The sequence below is a fragment of the Mixophyes fleayi genome, chromosome 5, assembly GCF_038048845.1.
Source record: "Mixophyes fleayi isolate aMixFle1 chromosome 5, aMixFle1.hap1, whole genome shotgun sequence".
Lineage (NCBI taxonomy): Eukaryota > Metazoa > Chordata > Amphibia > Anura > Limnodynastidae > Mixophyes > Mixophyes fleayi.
The window spans coordinates 48,956,681-48,980,475 of NC_134406.1; the positions used below are offsets into that span (position 1 = coordinate 48,956,681).

General features: G+C 40.0%; 1 protein-coding gene across 1 annotated transcript in view; it reads left to right on the forward strand.

Annotated features, from left to right (window-relative positions):
- The window catches only part of WDR86 (WD repeat domain 86), a 46,621-nt gene that overhangs the window by 10,736 nt on the left and 12,090 nt on the right, over positions 1–23,795 (forward strand). The window contains exons 3-4 of the mRNA XM_075212162.1: positions 4,347–4,488; positions 6,588–7,008. Coding sequence (XP_075068263.1) covers positions 4,347–4,488; positions 6,588–7,008 — 563 coding nt within the window. The remainder of the gene's footprint in view (positions 1–4,346; positions 4,489–6,587; positions 7,009–23,795) is intronic.

Below are 23,795 nucleotides of genomic sequence, written 5' to 3' on the forward strand. Positions count from 1 at the left end.
TGAGAGCAAACAGATTTCTCATTACTTTGCCTGTCTTACACAAATTAATAAAACTTGCTGCTTAATTATCTACTCCAATCCTGCAGTTTCTACCAACTTATCCGTACACCTTTACATAGTACTTATGCACTTTTATGTCATTTTTCATCTTTTTTTACCTTCCTCCGACTTCTATCATATAAGATGTCAAATCTTGCACCCACTTTCACTTCCTCTACACCCATCCTGTTTATCAGCAGGTGATATGAAGCCTCCCCAGTGGTCTCTGACTTATTTATAACTTCCAGGAATGTTTCAAACCTCAAATACAGTGTCGCACATCTGCTCCTGCTTCTTTTACACATGCACTTTAGAATGCCTGATCGGTTTGCAGATGACAATATCATGACCAGAGGTTAGATTGCTGCAAAGACTCATCTTCAAGCTATTCTTGAGACTTGGCCTCATTGATATCGCTACTCTACCCAACTTCTCTTTTTGTGATAAACACTTAACCCATTCCAAAGACTGAAGCTGTGGGTGTTCTACCAATTTCTATGCACTATGCCTAACAGGGCCATCTTAACAACATTATGGGCCCCCGGGCAAAGCAGTGCACCGGGGCCCCTAGATATAGATATAGATATATAGAGAGATAGATAGATAGATAGATGTACTTGCTCAGTGACCCTTGTAGGTTTTTTTAGCAGGTTTTTTTCTTTTGCAGGATTATTTATTCTCATTAAGAGCCTTGCCTATGGGGCCCCCTTGCCCGTGGGGCCCCTGGGCAGCTGCCCATCGTGCCCAATGGAAAAGATGGCCCTGATGCCTAAGGTTCTCTCACCCATACCCTCCCTAACCTCTCTTATTGTGGCTCACAAAATTTTGCTTCTCCAACTACTTTAGATACGTGTTTCAGATATGATATCTACCCCTGGATCACCACATCAATTTCTTAATTTATTTTTCTGCCTAACTACTTCACCTTCCAAATTTTATATTAGGTTTTTATTTTATAATAATATAACCTAATATAACTTAATATATTAGGTTTATACAGTATAACTGTTGATGACCCTCTTGTGTCTCTTGCATATATGTATCTCTAAGATGTTGTCTTTGCTTAACTTCTTGTCTCTCTGTAATCTCTTATGTCCCCCCCCCCCCCCCCCCAAAAGCCTTTTGTTGCCTGAAACTGACATTGTTAGTCATTTTAGGATTTTCAACAAGCACATATACATGTTATGTTTGAGTGTACACATACTTTTGTAGTGTATGTAGGCTTATGAACAAATTTCATAGCTGTTCAAAAGCTTTTTCGCAGATTTTTTTGTTTAATCCATTTAATTTTCCAAACGGTGCTATAGCACAATTTTCATCTTTTAATTTTAAGATAATTTGTAATTGTTTCCACATCCATGAAACGAAGGGAGAACTTTTTATACAATAGTCTCTTTACAAATACATTTGCATTAAAAAATGTATTCTCTTTATTTTGTACAAGTAATAGGAAACCATTCAATTACACGTAGACACATTATGGGGAAGTGGACCATTAATATTTATATTTATAAACTGTAATAGTTTATATTGGCTGCATGGCAATGCCTCTGTGTGTAGTAAATTGCAGGCAAGAGTACTCCAGAAATCTTAAAATATACAGTGCCAGTGGCAAGATAGTAGCAGAGGCTTGCCAGGGGTGAAGTGTTCACTGAGAGTATAGTTAGGAGTTTTGTTTAGTTAAAATTATATTCCAGACTTCTGCCTTCAGATTGTGTTGCTCTTTGTACATTTTAAACACTCGAGGAATACTTTTGTATATGTGGCTTATTTCATACTCCTGAAGCACAAAAAAATCCGTTCTGCACACCACTGAGAATCTTTCTTGCTGACAAATCATTCCGAGAAATGTGAGTTCCGTGTAATGCTAGGATTGCAGGCACAACTCCGTTACAGTTCATATCACCTCCTAACACAGAAACCGCTTCACTTCATAAGAGTTTGCCTAATTAAAATCATTGTTTTGGTTACTGACAAGTTACTGGAATAACCCTTGATACTTGCAATAGGATTCCAGCTGAAATCTACTTTTGCTGCTCTGCTGCTGTCATTTAATCAATAGGTCATGAATAACCATCATCATCAATTATTTATATTGCGCTACTAATTCCATAGCGCAGTACAGATGATATTTGTCACTCGCATCAGTCCCTGACCCATTGGAGCTTACAGTCCATATTCCCTAACACACACACACAGACACACACAGACAAGGGTCAATTTGATAGCAGCCAATGAATCTACTAGTATGTTTTGTTACTAGTAATGGTCCTTCCTTTGAAACATCTGTCGCAGTGGAAATATACATACCGATCAGCCACAACATTAAAACCACCTGCCCAATATTGTGTAGGTCCCGTTCGTTCCATCAAAATAGCTCTAACCCTTTGAGGCATGGACTCTGCAAGTCCTCTGAAGGTGTCCTGTGGTATCTGGCACCAAGAATATAGCAGCAGATCCTTTAAATCCTATAATTTGCGAGGTGGGGCCTCCATTGCTCTGCCTTGTTTTTCCAGCACATCCTACAGAGGATTGATTGGATTGCAATATGGGGAATTTGGAGGCCAACTCAACACCTTGAACTGTTTGTCATGTTTCTTAAACCATTCCTGCACAGTTATTGCAGTGTGACAGGGCGCATTATCCTGCTGAAAGAGGCCACTGCCATCAGGGAATACTGTTGTCATGAAGGGGTGTAATTGGTCTGCAACAATGTTTAGGAAGGTTCCATGTGTCAAAGTAACATCCACATGAATGCCAGGACCCAAAGTTTCTCAGCAGAGCATCACACTTCCTCCACCGACTTGCCCTTTTCCCGTAGTCCATCCTGGTACTATCTCTTCCCCAGGTAAGCGACATTCGCGCACCCGACAGTCCACATGATGTAAAAGAAAACCCAATTCATGAGACCAGGCCAACTTCTTCCATTGCTCCATGATTCAGTTCTGGAGCTCACGTGCCCATTGTAGGCGCTTTCGCGGGTCTGCAGGTAACAGCATGGGCACTCTGACCGGTCTGTGGTTATGCAGCCTCATACGCAGAAAGCTGCGATGCACTGTGTGTTCTGACACCTTTCTATCATAGCTGCATTAACTTTTTCAACAATTTGAGCAACATTGGCTCTTCTGTGGGATTGGCCTAGGCGGACTAGCCTTCGCTCCCCACGCGCAGCAATGAGCTTTAGGTGTTCATGACCCTGTTGCCAGTTTACTGGTTGTTCTTCCTTGGACCACTTTTGGTAGGTACTAACCACTGCCTACCAGGAACACCCCTCAAGACCTGCCACTTTGGAGATGTTCTGACCCAGTCGTCTAGCCACCAGAATTAGGCCCTTTTCAAAGTCTCTCAGATCCTTACGCTTGCCCATTTTTCCTGCTTATAGCAAATCAACTTCAAGACTGACTGTTCACTTGCTGCCTAATATATCCCATCCCTTGACAGGTGCCATAGTAACAAGATAACTATATATATATATATATATATGTTATTCCAGTAAGTCATTTTATTTGGACATCATCATTTTTGAGAGTTACCCTTTAACTTTTCCTGCCTGTGTGCTGCCATGATTGTGTCAAAATGGTCAATACTTTTAGAAATGCACAGAGATCAAAAGAAATGATGTGATAACAGAAATTAATGTAATCTATATTCTGATAGAGCCCAAGGCACAGACAAGACATGTTAGAAGGGGCAGAACAATAAAATATGTGTAGCTCACAAAGTGCAACATGGAGGCACAAAATGAGTCTCTTTCAATATTTAGGGCAAGACTCAAACTACCAATTCTGGCCTAGTGCAAAATTGAAGTCCTCATGTGGAGTGGAAATGATTGTGGGGCCCTTCTCATGCCGAGGAATGCCCGTCTATCTAACTTCAATCATCGTGATGCTTCAATAGTACTTTTGCAAATTTTCTATGGAGCCACAGTTCAGTAGACTGGTGTGATATGACAAAAGGGGGTGTAGCCTAAACATTTACTAGAAGGGCTTTATTACGAAACTTCATGTTTAGAGAGTAACAATTCCTAGTTATACCTCTGGTCTAGAGTAAGCATAATTATGTCATTTCACTCAGTATATAGGCAAAAGGTCTCGCTAAACAAGATGATTTACAGATTATCACTAAAAACACATATTCTTACAGGTTATTTCATGTTATATAGAATGAGGAAATAATAGGAGCTGCTTCATTCAGAAATTATTACACATCCAGCCACATTAAAGATGATTAAAATGGTTGTTCTAGAAGATATCAGTTTGAAGTTCTTCTCCCAATGATCTATGTTCTGCTTCAACAATTGGTCACAGGACATGGCAGCTACATCACCTTTTGTCACTTGGAGAATGAGACGGCGTTCACGTGCAGTGCAGATCACACTGTGAGAAAATGGGAGGTGTCGACGGGACAGTGTCTAACTGTGTACACAGGACATACATCAATTGTTAACAGGTGGGTAATGGGTCTCCCAATGTATACAAATTGTGACTCAAATACATGACATGTATACACCGGTTTTTTTTTGCCCCTTTAATTAGTCAAAAACATAAGTAGATACTACAGGCATTTCTTATCGGTGACAAATGTTTAAGAAGACCTAGAACAGGGGTCATTCAACCTTTTTTATTATTTTCCTTTATTATTTTTTTTAAGACCATACTTTTAGTTTCTGATCTGTGAATAAATAAATCGCTATGAAATAATGCTTTCAGAAAGTGCCTGGTGCCTCAGTTCCTAGTGAATTCATGGTCTGTATTCTCATGTTCAGTCCACAAAATGGCGGCCACCACTGTGTGCGGGTGACAGCTGAACCAGAAAAGGATAAGCACATAAAGAATAACAAAGATTGAATTAATTTTTATCAACATTCATCTTTTTATGCGTATAGGAAATTTAGATTTACTAATGAAGCCTCTTTCTATATTCCCCTTGATGTATTACTGGAGTGACTTGTACAGATCCAGGATAGAACCAATCTATGGGAGGAGTAGTACCACGTATCAAGTTGATGGTAAAGTTATCAGTCTGATGGAGTGGTAGTGGCTCTCACTTTTCGTTTGCAGAGCATGTCTCCTTGCAGACTTTTGCCAGGCAATTACTGAAACAAAAAAGCCCAGAGAAGATTTGCATGGAATTCCAGCCCAGTTAATGTGTCTGTAGCTAGGGCAATCCACATTACAAAGGATTAAGGGATTTCACGAGAAGTTATAAATTTGTTCCTCACGAAGAAGTCTGACTCCAAGAGTGAGCGGAACAGATTATAGGTATATATGCGTGGGTTAGACATAAGGCTATCCTAAATCTGACAAAACAAAACTAATGGTCAAATAGGCTACTATGTTATTAGAGATAAAATAAATGTCAGAATAGATATGTCAAATGGTTCCTAATTGCCATAAAATTATACATTTCTATGTGTTAAAATACATACTCCCGCGTCACAAAATGCACCTAAATATATGTAGCAATGAGAGTAACGAGTATCTGGGCGCTCAAAATTTAAATGTCCCACTCACATTTAGGGGTATATTTACTAAACTGCGGGTTTGAAAAAGTGGAGATGTTGCCTATAGCAACCAATCAGATTCAAGCTGTCATTTTGTAGAGTGCACTACATAAATGACAGCTAGAATCTGATTGGTTGTTATAGGCAACATCTCCACTTTTTCAAACCTGCAGTTTAGTATATCTAGCCCTTAGTTGTTAAGTGTAGATAATGATCTCAGGTAGTTGCTAAATATCCCTGTTGTGTTGTACTACTTCTCGGGTTCTTTGTTTAATTGTTGACTTTCACTCTCAATCAACAAGAATGTATTGGATTCCACATTGAGGGAGGGGGAATGATAACAGACATGTGGTAATGGTAAAGGACATCAACACTCGATTTAGTCATTAAAAATAGAATTGTTACACTCCCGTTTAGTCAGATTAGTGAAAGCATATAAGGTGTTCTTAGGCTTGTTGTCCACTGTATCTCAGCTCCTCTCCAATGCCTTCAGTGATATATTGAGGAGAGAGAAGGACAAATCCAGAGTTGTCTCAGACAAACGACCTGGTATGACCTAACAATGGTCACTGGAGATCCTCCATTTCAGGTCTTAGGGGTATATATACTAAACTGCTGGTTTGAAAAAGTGGAGATGTTGCCTATAGCAACAAATCAGTTTCTAGCTTTCATTTATTTACTACATTCTACAAAATGACAGTTAGAATCTGATTGGTTGCTATAGGCAACATCCCCACTTTTTCAAACCCGCAGCTTAGTAAATCTAGCCCTTAATGTTTTACTCTACCTCACCCCCTGGGCATACTTTATACTTTAAATTCAAATGTTCAATTCTTAAGGAGTATACTATGTTCTAGGTCTTCAAAACATCTATATTCTACATTCACAATATTGTCATTTTAGAGCAGTTAATCTGTAATGTTGTGTTTTGTATATCTCTTTAATTGAATTAACCAACTGCTTTGACATGATATAATAAGCTTCTATTCCAACAACGAAATTCTATGTTAACACGTATTATGTCTTGTACCCTAACCCTCCACAGGATACTGGTGACAAGGAACTTGCTATTTAGTGGATCTTATGACAGAACAGCTCGATGCTGGGAGATTGACTCTGGGAAACCTCTTCAGGAGTTTCAGGGTCACAGAAACTGTGTTCTGGTTCTAGCTCATTTTTCATCCAGTGATCTCCTGGAGGCATCGGACATAGAAGTGAACGAAGTGAAGGAATTCCTGGTAACTGGAAGTACAGACTGCACAGTGAAAATCTGGGAAGTGTTCAGTGGGTGCTGTTACCAAACATTAAGGGGGCATTTAGGGGCCATACTATGTATTGTTCTGGATGCCCCCAACAGGGAGCTGTTTTCAGGCAGCATGGACTGCACTATCCGGAGGTGGAACATGGTCACTGGGGACCAGCTTAAAGTATTTAGAGATCATCAAGGATCGGTTATCTGCCTAGAGGTAAGAGATGCAATAATTCTGCTACACATACAACTTCAATGATTAAAGAGCAAGTATAGCCACTATGTGAATTTAATGTAAATCAAAGTTGTGCATTGCTGAGCTAAATAATATACTTGGATAACCCAAGTTTTTATACTTTATTAAATATGTCCACTCCACTGCAGCAAGTTGCTATGTTAAGAGGGATGTGGTACTGTACCTGAGCAGATAGGTTGTGAAGGACAGCTTGGCAGTCTTGCTGGAATGCTCTGTGTGCATTGATCTTTTTCATAAGCAGGGCCAAGCAGAGCTGTAGTCGTAGGGGAACAAAATATTTTTCATCTGATCATTTCACTTGTGGGATTTAGTGGTCCTTTGATAAATATATACTTTTTATGTCATGTTGTTTTGAATGGATGTTTAATTTGTTTCTGCACCTTGCTCCATGACTCAGTAATACATTCTTACTCTTGTATAGTCAGGAGGCATCTATGGCACGGGACTGCCCAGGTAGGGCAATTTTTAGCATAAGCTACAGTAGCCATATGCTGTGGGGGCAGGTCATCGGAGGCAGCTCAAGTCCTACACCAGGGGGTAAATGTATCAAGCTGAGAGTTTTCCGGTGGGTTTGAAAAGTGGAGATGTTGCCTATAGTAACCAATCAGATTGTAGCTATCATTTTGTAGAATGTACTAAATAAATGATAGCTAGAATCTGATTGGTTTTTCAAACCTGCCAGAAAACTCTCACCTTGATACATTTACCCCTAGGTCTATTAGTTTTTTTTTCTTCTTTCTGCAGCAAAGAGAAATTAACTAAGCAAATCTGAAAAATAAACTGAGGTGGAGAATGTTAAATCAGCTGTTATAAATAAGCAATACCTGTCAATGTTCTGTATAAAAGCGGGTTGGTAATGTATTCAACAGGCAAATGAAATTCACTGTATCCTCATTTTCTACACTATACCTTTCTTTCCATTTTTCCATTCATCTACTATTTTCTTTTTCCCCACTAAAATCTGTGGTGCACAACACCAGTGTTCAGTTCCCTCTAGGGAAGAGATATAAAGGATTTCTTAAAATTAAGGGAGAATGACTATTTTCAAGTAGAATCTTCTATAAATATGGTCCAGTAAACTCAAATCAATGGTGATACCAAACTGTTTGAAAACATCTGACATAGGGGTGCTGGAGCAATGCAGCCCCAGTACGCTTTGTGCACAATTACAGGGATTTCAGCGTCTTGGTGCAACACAAACTTTAAGTTCAACCCTGACTATAGGTATTTCTAAATATATTTCTGTAGACATAGTAAATGTCTTTTGCTGAGTTTCATCCACCATTGATCACACACATAAAGGTACAGATGTGTATCATGTTTAAAATCCCCACATCCAATCCTTCAGGTATTTAAACTTCCAGCTGGAGTGCCAGCACATTAAGGCTACATGCAAACAGGTGTCTATGTAATCCATCTATCCTCCATTCTGTTGTGATAAGCAACCAGGGAACACACGATAGAGATAATTTATATCTCTGGAGAGATACTGGTGCTGTCCATATATTACCAAAGGGGATTACCTAGCAGGTGCGGTAGAAGGAAGCACAAGTCCTGTTTCCAGATGTCTCTCATCAATGCTCCATCATCGTCTGGGGTAAGACTTCTGCCTGCACAGAATAACTGCTTCTCCATAAAGATCACTGATTGTCTCTCCTCAGTTCATCAGTGGACAGCGAGTAGATGAAATTCTGCTTGTTTGCACAAACCCTAATATTTTTATATTGTCATTTGTCAATAGTATTCTTATTGATTTTCAAAAAATTAAGGGATGCAGAAAGCAAACAAAAGGAGAGGAGATAAGGGAAGGACATAATGTAAGGAAGGGAAGAGGGTACATAGTGGGGAAGAACACAAATATAGGTTAAAGGGCTGGTTCTGATCTATGAATAATAAGGGTCATAATACTATAATGGATAGGTAGGACATTGGTCTCAGGTGACAACCCGTAGCTCATAATGGCAAATAAGATAGTAATGAGATGGTACAGTGCCTAACTTTACTTCCTCGCAGCGCCCAAGACATTGGGTTTGGGTACAATTTGGGATCTATCTGCAAAGAGGTTTGTATGATTTCCGTAGGGTAATGTGGGTTTCCAGCCCAAATGGTTAATCATCACCATTTATTTATATAGCGCCACTAATTCCGCAGCGCTGTACAGAGGACTCACTTAGCAGCCAATTAGCCTACCAGTATGTTTTTGGGAGTGTGGGAGGAAACCGGAGCACCCAGAGGAAACCCACGCAAACATGGGGAGAACTCATCACCCCAGTGCTGTAAGGCAGGAAATTGGTTTCTGGCTACATAGGCACTAGTGTGTGTTGTGTGCCTATAGAAGGGAATTGGATTGCAAGCTAAATTAATACATATTGTCTGATTATACATAAATATGTTGGCACTATATAGAGGATAGTAATAAGTAGTGTAGTACCTGCAAGAACATTAAACTGCTGAGTAAACTAATTAACCAGAAATCATGTTGACTTTGAGATTATTGTGCCTGAGATTAGGTAGGCAACAAACCACAATAGTATTAGCAGTACCTGTGACTTTGTCTACAATAGAAAGCACATATGGATTCATATCATATTTGGTGTGGTCTACTAGATGGTGTCCATAGGCTTCAGAAGACTACCAAAGGGGTCCATGGCACATAAAAGGTTAAGAACCCCTGATCTACAGCTAGATGTATAGAGAGATTTACACATATATTATTAAATGGAATATAATTTAAACATTTTGCATATTAAAATACCTTCAGTATTGTAAAACCATTTCAGATGTACTTGCTGTATTAAACTATTTTTGTTTCCAGAATAAGAGGAGTTATCCTGTCCAGTTGAATTATGGAAAATGGCATTGGAATACCTTAAATTACTGTGTAGTTTCACTGTGGTTATTGTATGATACATTTTTCAGAAATAACCTGTTAATTCCTATTGAGCTGATGATGTTGCTCTCTGACACTGGCACAATGATTGTTGCCAGAACCAGCAAGTCTAAGCAGAAGAGTTACAGAGACTTAAACTGGCCTTTAATTTTTGCCCACTTATTAATATACTGGACCTGTGACAACTGGCCATTACATGTAGTAAAGGGTTAGTACACTCAAAATACATCAAACACTGAAAATGTTTTAATTATGCACGGAATGTTTCTGTTCTGTGACTAATTCAAACTAGAACTCATGAAAACATGTCCTGTCTCAGTTAAGGTCTTTACATTAACAGGAGATTGAACAAATCATTTTAGCCAGAATAATAATCCCTTTTATGTGAGATGTTAGGCAACACATGTGGAATTTCTCAACTTACTGTACATTGACCTTCTCTTGTATCTTTGGGGCCAGTGTACTCTAGGAGAGGCTATTTTTAATTCTGAAATCCCCAAAGGACAAGTTATCCTACTTTCACTTTTCTTTAACTCTTTGGGCTAGATTTACTAAGCTGCGGGTTTGAAAAAGTGGGGATGTTGCCTATAGCAACCAATCAGATTCTAGCTTTCATTTTGTAGAAGGTACTAAATAAATGAAAGCTAGAATCTGATTGGTTGCTATAGGCAAGATCCCCACTTTTTCAAACCCGCAGCTTAGTAAATCTAACCCTTTAACTTTTAGGAAATGAGTAAGATGCGTACTATGCAAATGTTCCAACTCTCCCTGAGCATTGTTACTCGCTCTGCCGGATGGACCACACAGGTCCAGCCAACTGAGTTATATTTAGAGTCCATAGTATGCTGTCCTAGCCCAGTGTGATTGATGCTATATTGGTCAGCCTGAAATTTTCAGCTACATCATTTTGGGCTATTTCTAAGGTTCATATGACCAATGTAACTTAAAATGTGAGCACCAACAATTTTTAAACTGTTTTATCATTTACTTTTGGACAGCATCACCCCACTTTATGTAGCAATAGATCTAGACTGATCTATTGAGATGGAGTAGACAGATGGTCCTCCTGCCCTATAAACTGCAGTGGCTGCTTTTGTGTGGTCCAGCTTCTGGTAACAGGGACTATTCTCACCATTACATTCAAACTCATTTATAATGACACACTGTTATTTTATATTACATGTTGCCTCTCAAGCTGCCACAATTACAGTATATATTAGTGGCAGTGTCTCCGTGCACTGGATGACTGCTTTGGTTGCCTCTGTGACAGTAGCTGGATTAGGAAGATGTAAATTAAATTAAAATCAAAAGAGGGGTTGTGGTATTTGGGAGATGACAAGGGAATGTAAAAAAAAATGTAAAAAGTAAATGCAAAAAAAACACATGTAATGCCTATATTGGTTTGTGTCAGCATGTGTCTGAGTAGATTTATTTATTTTAATATATTTGTGTATCAGGGTTTTGTTTCTGTGTTTTTAGTTATGCACGGGCTTATATCCTTGTTTCTATTATTTATTTTGCAATATATCACTGCAATTTGTAAAGCTTAGAGGGCCTGAATCCTTAAGGAAAGTACGGCAAAAAAATGAGTAAGTTTTCTCCTGGGCAAAACCATATTACAATGGGGTGTATATTAGTTTATTATTTTGTACATAAGGTAAATACTCGCTGCTTTTTCATGTAGCTTGTTAGCTTTATTTTTACACTGAAATTTAAAGTTGATCTAGGACATGCACGAACCCATCTATAAATCTGTCCCCACATTTTAAATTTAGCTCCCCTCCAATGCAACATAGTGTTACTGAGGTGCAAAGTTACTCCTTATTTTTGCTTTATTTTCCTAAATCAGGTCCAGAGAGGACAAATACCACTTGGTAACAACGTAGCAATAAAGAATATAACAAAGAGTTTGTGAATCCATGTTTTGGGCCATTTAAAACTTTTGTGCCTGGATTGTAATTTTTTTCCACAGGAAATCGAATTATACAGCTTTAAAATTTTACTTTCACAGAGATTTGACAGCAATACGTATAAAGCATGGAAATGTTTTGTAATTCAATTCCTTTTACAAGGTGCCTGCCCTTTTTTTTTTTTTAGCTGAATGGAATTGTAGCTTTGTTACTTGACATCAGTATAGTGAAATGTGTTGGAATAATATTTAATAGAGTAAGAAATTGCGCAATTGTTTTCCTTCACAGCCTATTCACCTCTTCCAGAAACGATTTATTTGTCCAATTACAGTTTTATGAATCTACATATTTGAAATCAAAACTTGTTTGCACAAACGAAACACTTCTGTGTGGAAAAGATTAAATATCTTAAGAAAAAATCAGACTCAAAAGTCCTTAGTCAGGACTTGGAGCTGGCACATTTGGCAGCAGTTTCAGCTGTAAGCATTTACGTATAATTTGCGTAGTGGAAGAATACAATTTTTTGCCCATGGTTTTCATATATAAACCTCTCATTCTGTCCTGATTGTTATGGAGTGATTAGGAAGTTCTGATACAAATGTTCTATCCAGCTCTAGGGTACAGTACATTTAAAACACAAGGCCAAAGCTGTACAGAGATTGCATACAACAAAAAAACAAATGTCTTTTAGTGGTCAAGATCTATGTAACATTTATTTAGTATTTAATGCAGCACAGTGGCTTAGCGGTTAGCACTTATGCCTCACAGCACTGGGGGTCATGAGTTTGATTCCTGACCATAGCCTTATCTGGGAGGAGTTTGTATGTTCTCCCCGTGTTTGTGTGGGTTTCCTCCAGGTGCTCAGGTTTCCTCCCACACTCCAAAAACATACTAGTAGGTTAGTTGACTACTATCAAATTGACCCTAGTCTATGTATGTGGGAATTTAGACTGTAAGCTCCAATGGGGCAGGGACTGATGAGAATGAGTTCTCTGTACAGTGCTGCGTAATTAGTGCCGCTATATAATATAATATATTTAGTAAAATATGTGTATATAATTGCATTTTTAATGTTTTGTCTGTCATATTTTTTTCTAAGTGATTGTGTTAACGATGGAGATCAGGGAAAACTGACCAGTTCTCTGTTCATATGTATGTATGGATGAATGTTGTGTCTTGCCCCCTAACAGGAAGCCATGAGTTGTGAGCTTCTCTTCTTGATGAACCAGGAAATACTTGTTATCCACAGTTGACCCCTTTCTAAGTTCACTGAGTAGAGAAACTCTGTCTATCACAGTGGCTTGCTAGGGTGCCCCTTGGCAGAGCCGGATTTAGACCTCATGGTGCCCTAGGCAAGTTATTGGTTTGGGCCCTGCCCCCCTGGGCCCCTCCCCCCCGCCTCCCTGAAACAATCCATAGCATTATATTTTTTTTAGCATAGCATATACTCCTATAGTTAAGTAGAAGGGTAAACTATGTGCACATCACGCTGCTCCTCCTGCATCACCATGCGGCCCCTCATTACTGTCCCTCTCATCACACTGTGCTCTCCTTTATCATTACACTGCATCACACTGTGGTCCCAGCAGTTAAAGAATAATGTCCATGGACCCCATATTTTGTCAAAGGATCTACCAGAATTTTGAATTATGCTGGTCATATGCTCCATACGATGAATATTAAGCTCAGTGGTCGAAGTGGAAGTTTAGAAGTGGCGGTATGAAAAATGTAAATGTAATGTAACAAGTGGATGGAATTTTATTATTTTACAATGAAGGCAGCATGAGAAGTAACGGTATACTATATACACCCCACTTCCACCACTGCTTACCTTTCAGTTCACACAAATTGTACTTTATGATTAACACCTAAGTTTAGTTAAAGATAATTAACATGTCAAGAAACTGTAGTTCAGGGTTAGTAAGCCCAGTAATGAAAAAACAGTAGTCTCCTATCACTACCACGTCATAGACTGTCCGCCACTAAAGTTACTGACTTTAGCCCTCTACCTACAGAAACATGAAAAAGTGCTGTAATGTAATAATCATGTTAATATGTCAGTCTTCTGCATGAATCCCATAGTGCAAGATTTTAACAAGTCAGACCTCCTTATAATATAAATCCCACCAGATTCAGGATAGTTGGCAGCCTGTGCTGCTCTCTCCTACCTGTTCTCACTTTCATCACAGTGGCCCTTCACACACACATAATACACACACACACACAGTGGCCCCTCACACACACATAATACACACACACACACAGTGGCCCCTCACACACACATAATACACACACACACACAGTGGCCCCTCACGCACACATAATACACACACACACACACAGTGGCCCCTCACGCACACATAATACACACACACACACACAGTGGCCCCTCACGCACACATAATACACACACACACACACAGTGGCCCCTCACGCACACATAATACACACACACACACAGTGGCCCCTCACGCACACATAATACACACACACACAGTGGCCCCTCACGCACACATAATACACACACACACACAGTGGCCCCTCACGCACACATAATACACACACACACACACAGTGGCCCCTCACGCACACATAATACACACACACACACACAGTGGCCCCTCACGCACACATAATACACACACACACACAGTGGCCCCTCACGCACACATAATACACACACACACACACACACACACACACACACACACACAGTGGCCCCTCACGCACACATAATACACACACACACACACACACACACACACACACAGTGGCCCCTCACGCACACATAATACACACACACACACACACACACAGTGGCACCTCACGCACACATAATACACACACACACACAGTGGCACCTCACGCACACATAATACACACACACACACACACAGTGGCCCCTCACGCACACATAATACACACACACACACACACAGTGGCCCCTCACGCACACATAATACACACACACACAGTGGCCCCTCACGCACACATAATACACACACACACACAGTGGCCCCTCACGCACACATAATACACACACACACACACAGTGGCCCCTCACGCACACATAATACACACACACACACACACACACACAGTGGCCCCTCACGCACACATAATACACACACACACACAGTGGCCCCTCACGCACACATAATTCACACACACAGTGGCCCCTCACGCACACATAATACACACACACAGTGGCCCCTCACGCACACATAATACACACACACAGTGGCCCCTCACGCACACATAATACACACACACAGTGGCCCCTCACGCACACATAATACACACACACAGTGGCCCCTCACGCACACATAATACACACACACAGTGGCCCCTCACGCACACATAATACACACACACAGTGGCCCCTCACGCACACATAATACACACACACAGTGGCCCCTCACGCACACATAATACACACACACAGTGGCCCCTCACGCACACATAATACACACACACAGTGGCCCCTCACGCACACATAATACACACACACAGTGGCCCCTCACGCACACATAATACACACACACAGTGGCCCGTCACGCACACATAATACACACACACAGTGGCCCGTCACGCACACATAATACACACAGACAGTGGCCCGTCACGCACACATAATACACACAGACAGTGGCCCCTCACGCACACATAATACACACACACAGTGGCCCCTCACGCACACATAATACACACAGACAGTGGCCCGTCACGCACACATAATACACACAGACAGTGGCCCCTCACGCACACATAATACACACACACACACACACACACACTATTAATATACTACCCTACCCCTTCCCCAACTTACCTTTTTACATCTAGGAGCTGTGCAGTCTTCTGTGCATCCCCTTCACACATGGGACGTCCCATGTGACACACATCAGGCCGCACAGAGGAGGGAGGGTGGACACCAGCCTACACAGTAGCCCCTCCCCAGTCTCGCGGAACCCAACCCCCTCCCCCCCCCCCCTTCCCTGACTTGCGCCCCCCCCCCACCCCAACCACACCCTCGCGGGGGCAGAGGAGGGGGACAGCGTGACAGTGTGGCAGAGGAGGGGGACAGAGGCTAGAGAATGGGGACAGTGTGACAGAGGGCAGCGTGAGAGGGGGCAGAGTGACTGGATGCAGAAGGGGCAGTGTGTCTGACTGTAGAGGGGGCATTTTTGCATACAACTAAATAAGTATTTCTGTCCTGACCTAAATACTTATTACATTTTTTTTTTGACCCAACTACTTCTAAAACAGGACTGCTCAGTAATTATTTTGGAGGGGTGCCTTGAAAAAATTATTGAGACTCTAAGGGTGCCGCGAACTGCAAAAGTTTGGGAACCACTGTCTTAGGGCTAGATTTACTAGACTGTGGGTTTGAAAAAGTGGAGATGTTGCCTATAGCAACCAATCAGATTCTAGTTCTCAGTTATTTAGTACATTCTACAAAATGACAGCTAGAATCTGATTGTTGCTATGGGCAAACCTGCAATTTAGTAAGTATACCTCTTATTCTCTCCTTTAAATCAAAAAGCAGACACTAAGTCAGAGTTGGGACATAGAGCTTGGGGCTTCCAGTGAAGGCTGCCGGACAGTATGTTGTCTACAACTAGTTTACATGGATATATGCAGATAGTTGTATTTTTTGATTGCACATAGGTATGGTGTATATATTTTCCTACATATATGTGTATGTTTACATGTATGAATGTATGTTTGCAGATGTTTGTTTATATGGGTCTTTTCTAAAAACATTAAAAAATGCTACCTATAATAAGTAAATGTGTATATAATACGATTCCTATATTATGTTTATAATAGTGTTGGAACAGTCGTGGACTTGTGAATTTTTCCAAAGTTATTTTCATATAATTAGTGCAACCACAGAAATGTATCCCAAAATGTAATCAACTACTTCCTTTTGTGTAAAGGGATTCCAAATATATGTACGTTACTCTAGAGCCCAGATTTTAAGGAATGTATTGTGGGTTTTTTTATTTTTAAATTAAAGGGGACCCTGCTGGGTGAGTGTAATACGCCGGGTGTTCTGTCTTACTAAACCAAGACCCAGCTCACTTACCCAACCACCAGCATCCTCTCTCCGCTTCAGCGGGTGCCATCTGTGATTTCTCTTTTTAAAACTTCATTAAACTTCCTATTGGTTCTCCTTTGCTCTCCTACTATTTAAGGTACTTCCTCCCTCTACCCAGTGCTTGTTCTTTAGGTCCATAGCTGTTCAGTGTAAGCCGCAGTCCATTGCTCTCCAGTGGTAATACTCTGCAGCCGCAGTTCATCGCTCTCCGGTGGCAAAACTCTGCAGCCGCAGTTCATCGCTCTCCAGTGGTAATACTCTGCAGCCGCAGTTCATCGCTCTCCAGTGGTAATACTCTGCAGCCGCAGTTAATCGCTCTCCACCATTCCAGTGGTAATACTCTGCAGCCGCAGTTCATCGCTCTCCACCATTCCAGTGGTAATACTCTGCAGCCGCAGATCATCGCTCTCCACCATTCCAGTGGTATTATCCTGCAGTCGCAAACATCACTTTCATCTCCACTCTTTCAGTGATAATAATCTGCACCCTGCAGACTTTCGTCTTAGCCTGGATCTGTCCTACCTCTGACTGCTCCCTGCTAATCCTGCCACGTACTCTCCAGAGGGCCACAACCTGCGTAGTGGAAGCAGCTAAACCCACACCTCCTTGCAAGGGTCCCTGGAGAAGACCAACCGTTACACGCCTCTGGTAGAGTAGCCTCAAACTTGGCAGATTAGGATCCGTGAGCCTTAGGCACCGTAACGGTGAGGAGGCATTGATGGGTCCCCCTTATTTGCTTGACTGACTAAAATGTACCCTAGATCTAATAATCTATTAATACCAGAATTGAGGTCCTGGGGCCTGATTCATTCAAAAATTGACCATAATCTCTCTCTCCCTCTCTCTCTCCCACTCCAATGGGGCAGGGACTGATGTGAATGAGTTCTCTGTACAGCGCTGCGGAATCAGTGGCGCATTATAAATAAATGGTGATGATGATCTTTTTGTAGCCTATCTAGAAAGTGAGATTAGTTATTCTCTAGTATAGCTGACTGTGAATCTGCAGTTTGTGAATATTTGCCTATGCATTCTCATGGACTAAAACAACGGTTTAACTAATGGTACTTTCAAATAGTTCCAAATTCCAATTATTAGAACGGGCATATTTTTTATAGAAACACATAAGTTTCGCTAAATGATTTGCTTGTTGCTATACATGATCACACATGTATATTTGGATGGAGATTAATTTACAGTCACTACACATAGATCATCTGAGACCTAAGTTTATGTGAGGGGAAAATCCAGCCTGGTATGTTTGTTTTAACTTCTTATTGAAATAAATGAATATACTGACAGACCATAAGAATGTTCTGTAGCCAATTCACAATATGATATGTTCAAGGGAAAAAAATGAAAATAAAGGTGCTCGTTTTCCATGAATCCAAGAAAAGATACAATTCTGCGGTGCAAATTGATATTAAATGTAACTTTATATAAGGTAAAGGTCCTTTTACACGTAGTAGCCGATTTTCATAATAACAGAAAAACTTTTGTGCAATAGCAGAACTATTGTATACAGTGTATGAAAAACATCTTTTAGCTCGGTTACACCACATTTTGATTCTGTTTAGCAGTAGACCTGAAAGAGTAAATATGCTTGATCGCTTGTCTTTCACAGGAAAGTATTGTGTGGTCATTCATTGAAGGCAAAATATACCCTATATATAAGTAGACTTCTTGTTTCTGTAAATCTTCACTAAATCATACAGACTTAAGCCATTTTATAATGCATCTCTTGTAGCTGTTATGGAATTCGCAAGGAATATTGAGAATTGTACTTGTATTTTTAACCGAAGGAGATCTTGACAGGTTTTAATAGGCTCAGTTGGAATCCTAGTTTCTTGAAGCCACAGGTTGCTCAAATCTGCTCTACATAGCAAAATAATAAGCCTTGTATTTGTTTTTTTTACACAATATAGCGTATTGAAAAGAAGAGTGCCAGCCATCACTTTTTATAAAGAAACAATGTTGCATTCCTTTGAAAATGAATAATGTAAATCAAACATCACATCATTTTAGTTGTATCCCTGACTATGTTAAAAACTGGTGCAAATTATAAGTAAATAATCTATAAATCTTCTGAAGAATGCAATAAAAAGTATTCATTTTGACACTAGAAAATAATCATCAAGCATATCCTGTATATGTTTACTCTGCTTCCATATATCAGATGGAAATTGAATTCCCAAATGGAAACAATTTTGCTGTCACCTACAAATGACAACACAGATACCACCTCATGGTGTAGTAATATACAACACTTTTAATATTCGTTAGAGTTTGTGCATTGAATAAAAAAATAGGCTTATCCAACAACAATGTAAATGCTGATCTGTGCAATAATTGTATTCCTCCTTTTAGTTCAGACCACCAAAGTCATGTGCACATTTGGTGAAAGTCTATCTTTCAAGATGAAGGCAAACAGTGATGCAGTAAGACACCCTACATGTTTTGTCTTTACAACTTTGTCAGGGGTACGGCTTCCCACGTTGCAAAAGTCATTCATATAGTGTACACATATTAATTGGGTTACCACTTTCATTGCCATGTTCAGAGTGTATTTTAATTTAATACATTTTCAAATTGGACTATAAATCCTATCGGTTGTATTGTAACAATCACTGGTTATTAAAAAAAAGCTAATGTGCCACTAGTAGCAAAGCTATTAGGGCAAATAGTACAATGCTTACTATGCAAACATAAAACCTATTTTGGATACAGTGTCACCTTGCTTTAGCGAGTTCTGCTAAGACTTATTTTATTTTTATTTTATAAACCTGCTCAGCTGATGTCCCCTTTGTTGTATATAAGAGATATTTCTTACTGGAGATCTAGTGGTGAATTTCAGCTAGATTAAACCTAGCTGTGATTACAAGTTGAGTTCTCCAAGGTTTTCATTTCTTCAGTGGTCAACAAGACCGGTGATGGATATAAACATTGTGATGAAAAGTGAGGCAATGTTTTGCATGTGTAATGGTTAGTTGCGATTACCATTTGTATATGTCTTAGATAAAACTCTAAATGAATGAGTGTAAATAATGTCTAAATAATGTACATTCTGTGAACTAATCAGATGTTTGTGGTATAGGGTTGAACGCAGAATTCAATTTTTCATTGGTATAGTCTTTTTCTACTAAATATTTATAAAGAGCTCTTTTTATGTATTCCCCCCCGTGGGTCCTCTGAGTCCTGGAGTAAGGATCTCAAATCCGTAATCCTTTCATTGCTACATAATGTTGAAAGCTCAGTTGATTTTGTTTTTTTCTCCACTTGCCCCAATTTTAATGAAGGAAATATGGCCCCAAGTAACTGTTGCTGAACAATGTGTGAGCACCGATTGGTATAATCGGAGGTAATCGTTTTCCGTACCCAACCCGGTATAATGTCTATAATACAGACTAATATATTGTATAGACATTAACTGGTATAATATATTGGCTATTAGGACTAGCAATACAGAGACACTTACTATGTTGTATAGACACACCTATGAATGAGCAAAACGCCACCTGTAAAAAATGCAAGACTTTATTTTACAAAATTTGCAGCTACCATCATTTGACCACTGTTTACTCCCGGGTAAGAGTTAGGGCACAAACACACCGGCCTCTGTTCTCTGGGACCCAACTGGCTGAGTGTGTCTGTGGTCAAACTACAGTGAGCACCGCCTGACACGTTGTTTACAAACTGTGACCAAACACAGTACATTTCTTGTACGATCCTTGCTGAGGTTATGGTTTGCAAAAGTGTCTGTGTGTGCTGACACCTTGCTTACTGAGAGATTAATGATCTCTATGTTTGAAAACTGTCCAACATGTGTTGACTGGACTGTGGACACAGTCTGACTATGGAGTACAGTACAGACGCCAGTGTCATCCCACCCTTGCCGTGACCCTGTCTGAAGCAATGGGATCTTTCTTCCCGTCAACTCCTTGTAACTTTGATCACTGCAAAGTCTAAAAATCATTAAAAAAAATAATAAATACTGGGAAAACAATCCTGTTTGTCAAGTATTCCAAAGAATCAGTGTTCCTGGGAGGTTGCTTGGATATCGCTGAACCACAAAAGTAATTTAAGCATAACAGTTTCTATGAAAAGATTTTTTTTCGTTAAGTCACTGTGCTATGCAGAGCTTCCTATTTATTTTTGTATATCATTTTATAAAGCTCTGATAGAATTTTGAGCTTTGCACCTCCCCTCATCTTTATGTACATTGATGCATTACTTAACTAGGTCATATTTCATCATCGGCATCATTTATTTGTAAGGCGCCACACATTTTGCAGCGCTGGACAGACATGATAAATTAACAAGGGACAATGTACACCATAGGCATACAAAACAGAGCAAGTACACAAAAGTACATTAAAATAATACAAATTCAACTTGACATAAGACAGAACAGGTACAAACAAGATAGACAAAGGAGGTGAACACATGAGACAGACAGTAGAAAGGTTCCTGTTCATAAGAGCTTAAAGTCTAGAAGGAGCGGCAAAGCCAAGACATTAGTATAGGATAGAAATGAGGTAGTGTGCAGAGGGAGTAGTCTCAGGTGAGTGTAGAATACGACAAAGTGAAGAGGTGAGTTTTAAGCGAGCGCTTGACAGAATAAAGTTATGGGGATAGTCTGGTAAGGTGGGAAAGTGTGTTCCATAAGTGAGGAGCAGCACAGGGAAAGTCTTGGAAGCAGGAGTGAGAGTTGGTTATCGGAGGGGAGGAGAGGGGTAGGTCAGAGGCAGAGTGGAGAGGTTCAACTGGAGTATATCTGGTATTGAGGTCAGATGTATGAAGGAGAGGAAATTGCATTAATCAAAGCGGGAGATGAGAGAGTAGAAGACTGTTTTGTTTATGTCATGAGTGATAAAGGAGAATATTCTTGTAATGTTGCAGAGGCAACAGGATTACCTGAGTGACTGCTTGAGTGGTGTGAAGCTAAAGACTGAGTCAATGACACCTAGGAGCATGCATGGGGAACAGGAGAGAGTTTATAGACTTTCGTATAGCTTCTCTTTTTCTGCTTAGCGAGTAGGAAAACGTTAATTTTAAAAGCAAAAACAAATAATCACTGTGAAAACCAAATGTTTTGTGTTTGTTTTACAAATCAAACAACAAGATATTCAAACTTGTGTGTTAGAAATGTCAAATCCAACATATGCTATCCGTGGATTGATGCTGAGCTTATACACAATCAAAGGAAATCTTCCTGCATGCATGCATTACGATCGATCGGAGAACAGAATATACACAGCACCATCTCTTCTGTATAGAATCTGCTGTTTAATGCATACCAGGTTACACATTTTTATAGTACTTCTGAAGAACTTGTTGATGTGCAAAAACAGTTGATGTGTCAAAAGTTCAGTTCCTGACAAGCCTGTGGTTGTACTTGTTCTAGTTTATGGTACAATTTTCCAAGAATTTTGAAGGTAGCATGTTATTTGTAATCAGCTTCTTCTACAAATGCCATCTTTACTTCTGCTTCTAACATTCTCTGCAAAACTTCTTACAAATTCTAAAATATATACATATATTGCTGAGCATATTAAAATGTGAAGCATTCTTAAAGGTACGCTACAATTCATATAAAATACATCATCAGAAACAATACTATTTTGTTAGAAAGTCAGTGCTTGCTAATGCCAATTTTGGACTCTTCATAATAAGAGTGGTAAGGACAGTTATAATTAATTTCTGATTGCAAGAATATCTTACCAAACCATGATGGTCAAGCCTTCAGGTACAGGTTTAAACACTGTGGTGTACTGCAATTTACAATGCTGAGAAGCGGTTACTTAGAGGAAAACACTGCAATGTGTCTCTTAGCAACCTGAGATACACTGTTCAGAGTCTGACCTCACTCCACATGGTGCGGTCAGGGTCAAGAAAAAATATCATCTGTAGTCTCTCTCCCCCTATTCCCGGAGGGGTAGCAAAATAAAACTACCTTAGCCTAGTTCTGGGGGCCCTATTCTTGGTTCACCTGGACTTCTAATCAAAGCTGAATACCACTATTCTCCCCTTTCCTGAGAGTTGGCCACTGTGTGGTCAAGGTAATATTTGTCTGCCCCTTAAGCTTTGAGTGGAAGGGAGAATAGCCTAGTGCCAGCGTCTGTTCAGAGCTCTACCAGGTGGCAAAGTCATGCTTGGTGGATGCATGACTTTAGTGCCTATCTGCCCCCTGAAGAAATGGGGGAAAGGAGTAACCCCCCCAGCCAATCCATAATAGCCCCTAGCTTAGTACTAGGAGCCCTAACTAGATTTCCCTAGAAACTGTGGGGCTCTTAGTATACTTGTCACAGAGCTGCCAGGAAAGAAACACTTGGCTGGGGTAGCAATCGCACTATGTCCGGCCAGCCGCTTAGTCCTGAGAGGAGTATTGAGGTATAAGCTGAAGTCAAAGGATTGTAGAAAGTAGAATAGTGGTGGATGATCAATGGTTGGACACTGTAGAATAATGGGGACGAAACTGAGGTCAAACAATTGGAGAAGTTAGAATCGTAATATATAGTCCAACACGTCTCCTTCGAATCACAAGTGGAGAGATCCAAACTAAACTAAAGGTTTGGTAGAATTGTGGGACTTAAAAAGGCTACAAGCACGTTAGATAAATTGTCGATTGACTTGACTTTTTCACTGAAGGGCTAATTGCAAAGTAGAGAAAGCTGTGCAGTAGTCCAGGTGATGTGACTAACTAAATTGCTGTTCTTAGCAGAGTGCTGATTACAGGAATTGAGAAAAGGTGTTTGCAGCTGTAATTGTAAATAGTTATCTGACACATGTCATCTGGGACTAGTGTTAATCCTCACAGTACTATTAATCCTGAAGGTAGGTATAGCAT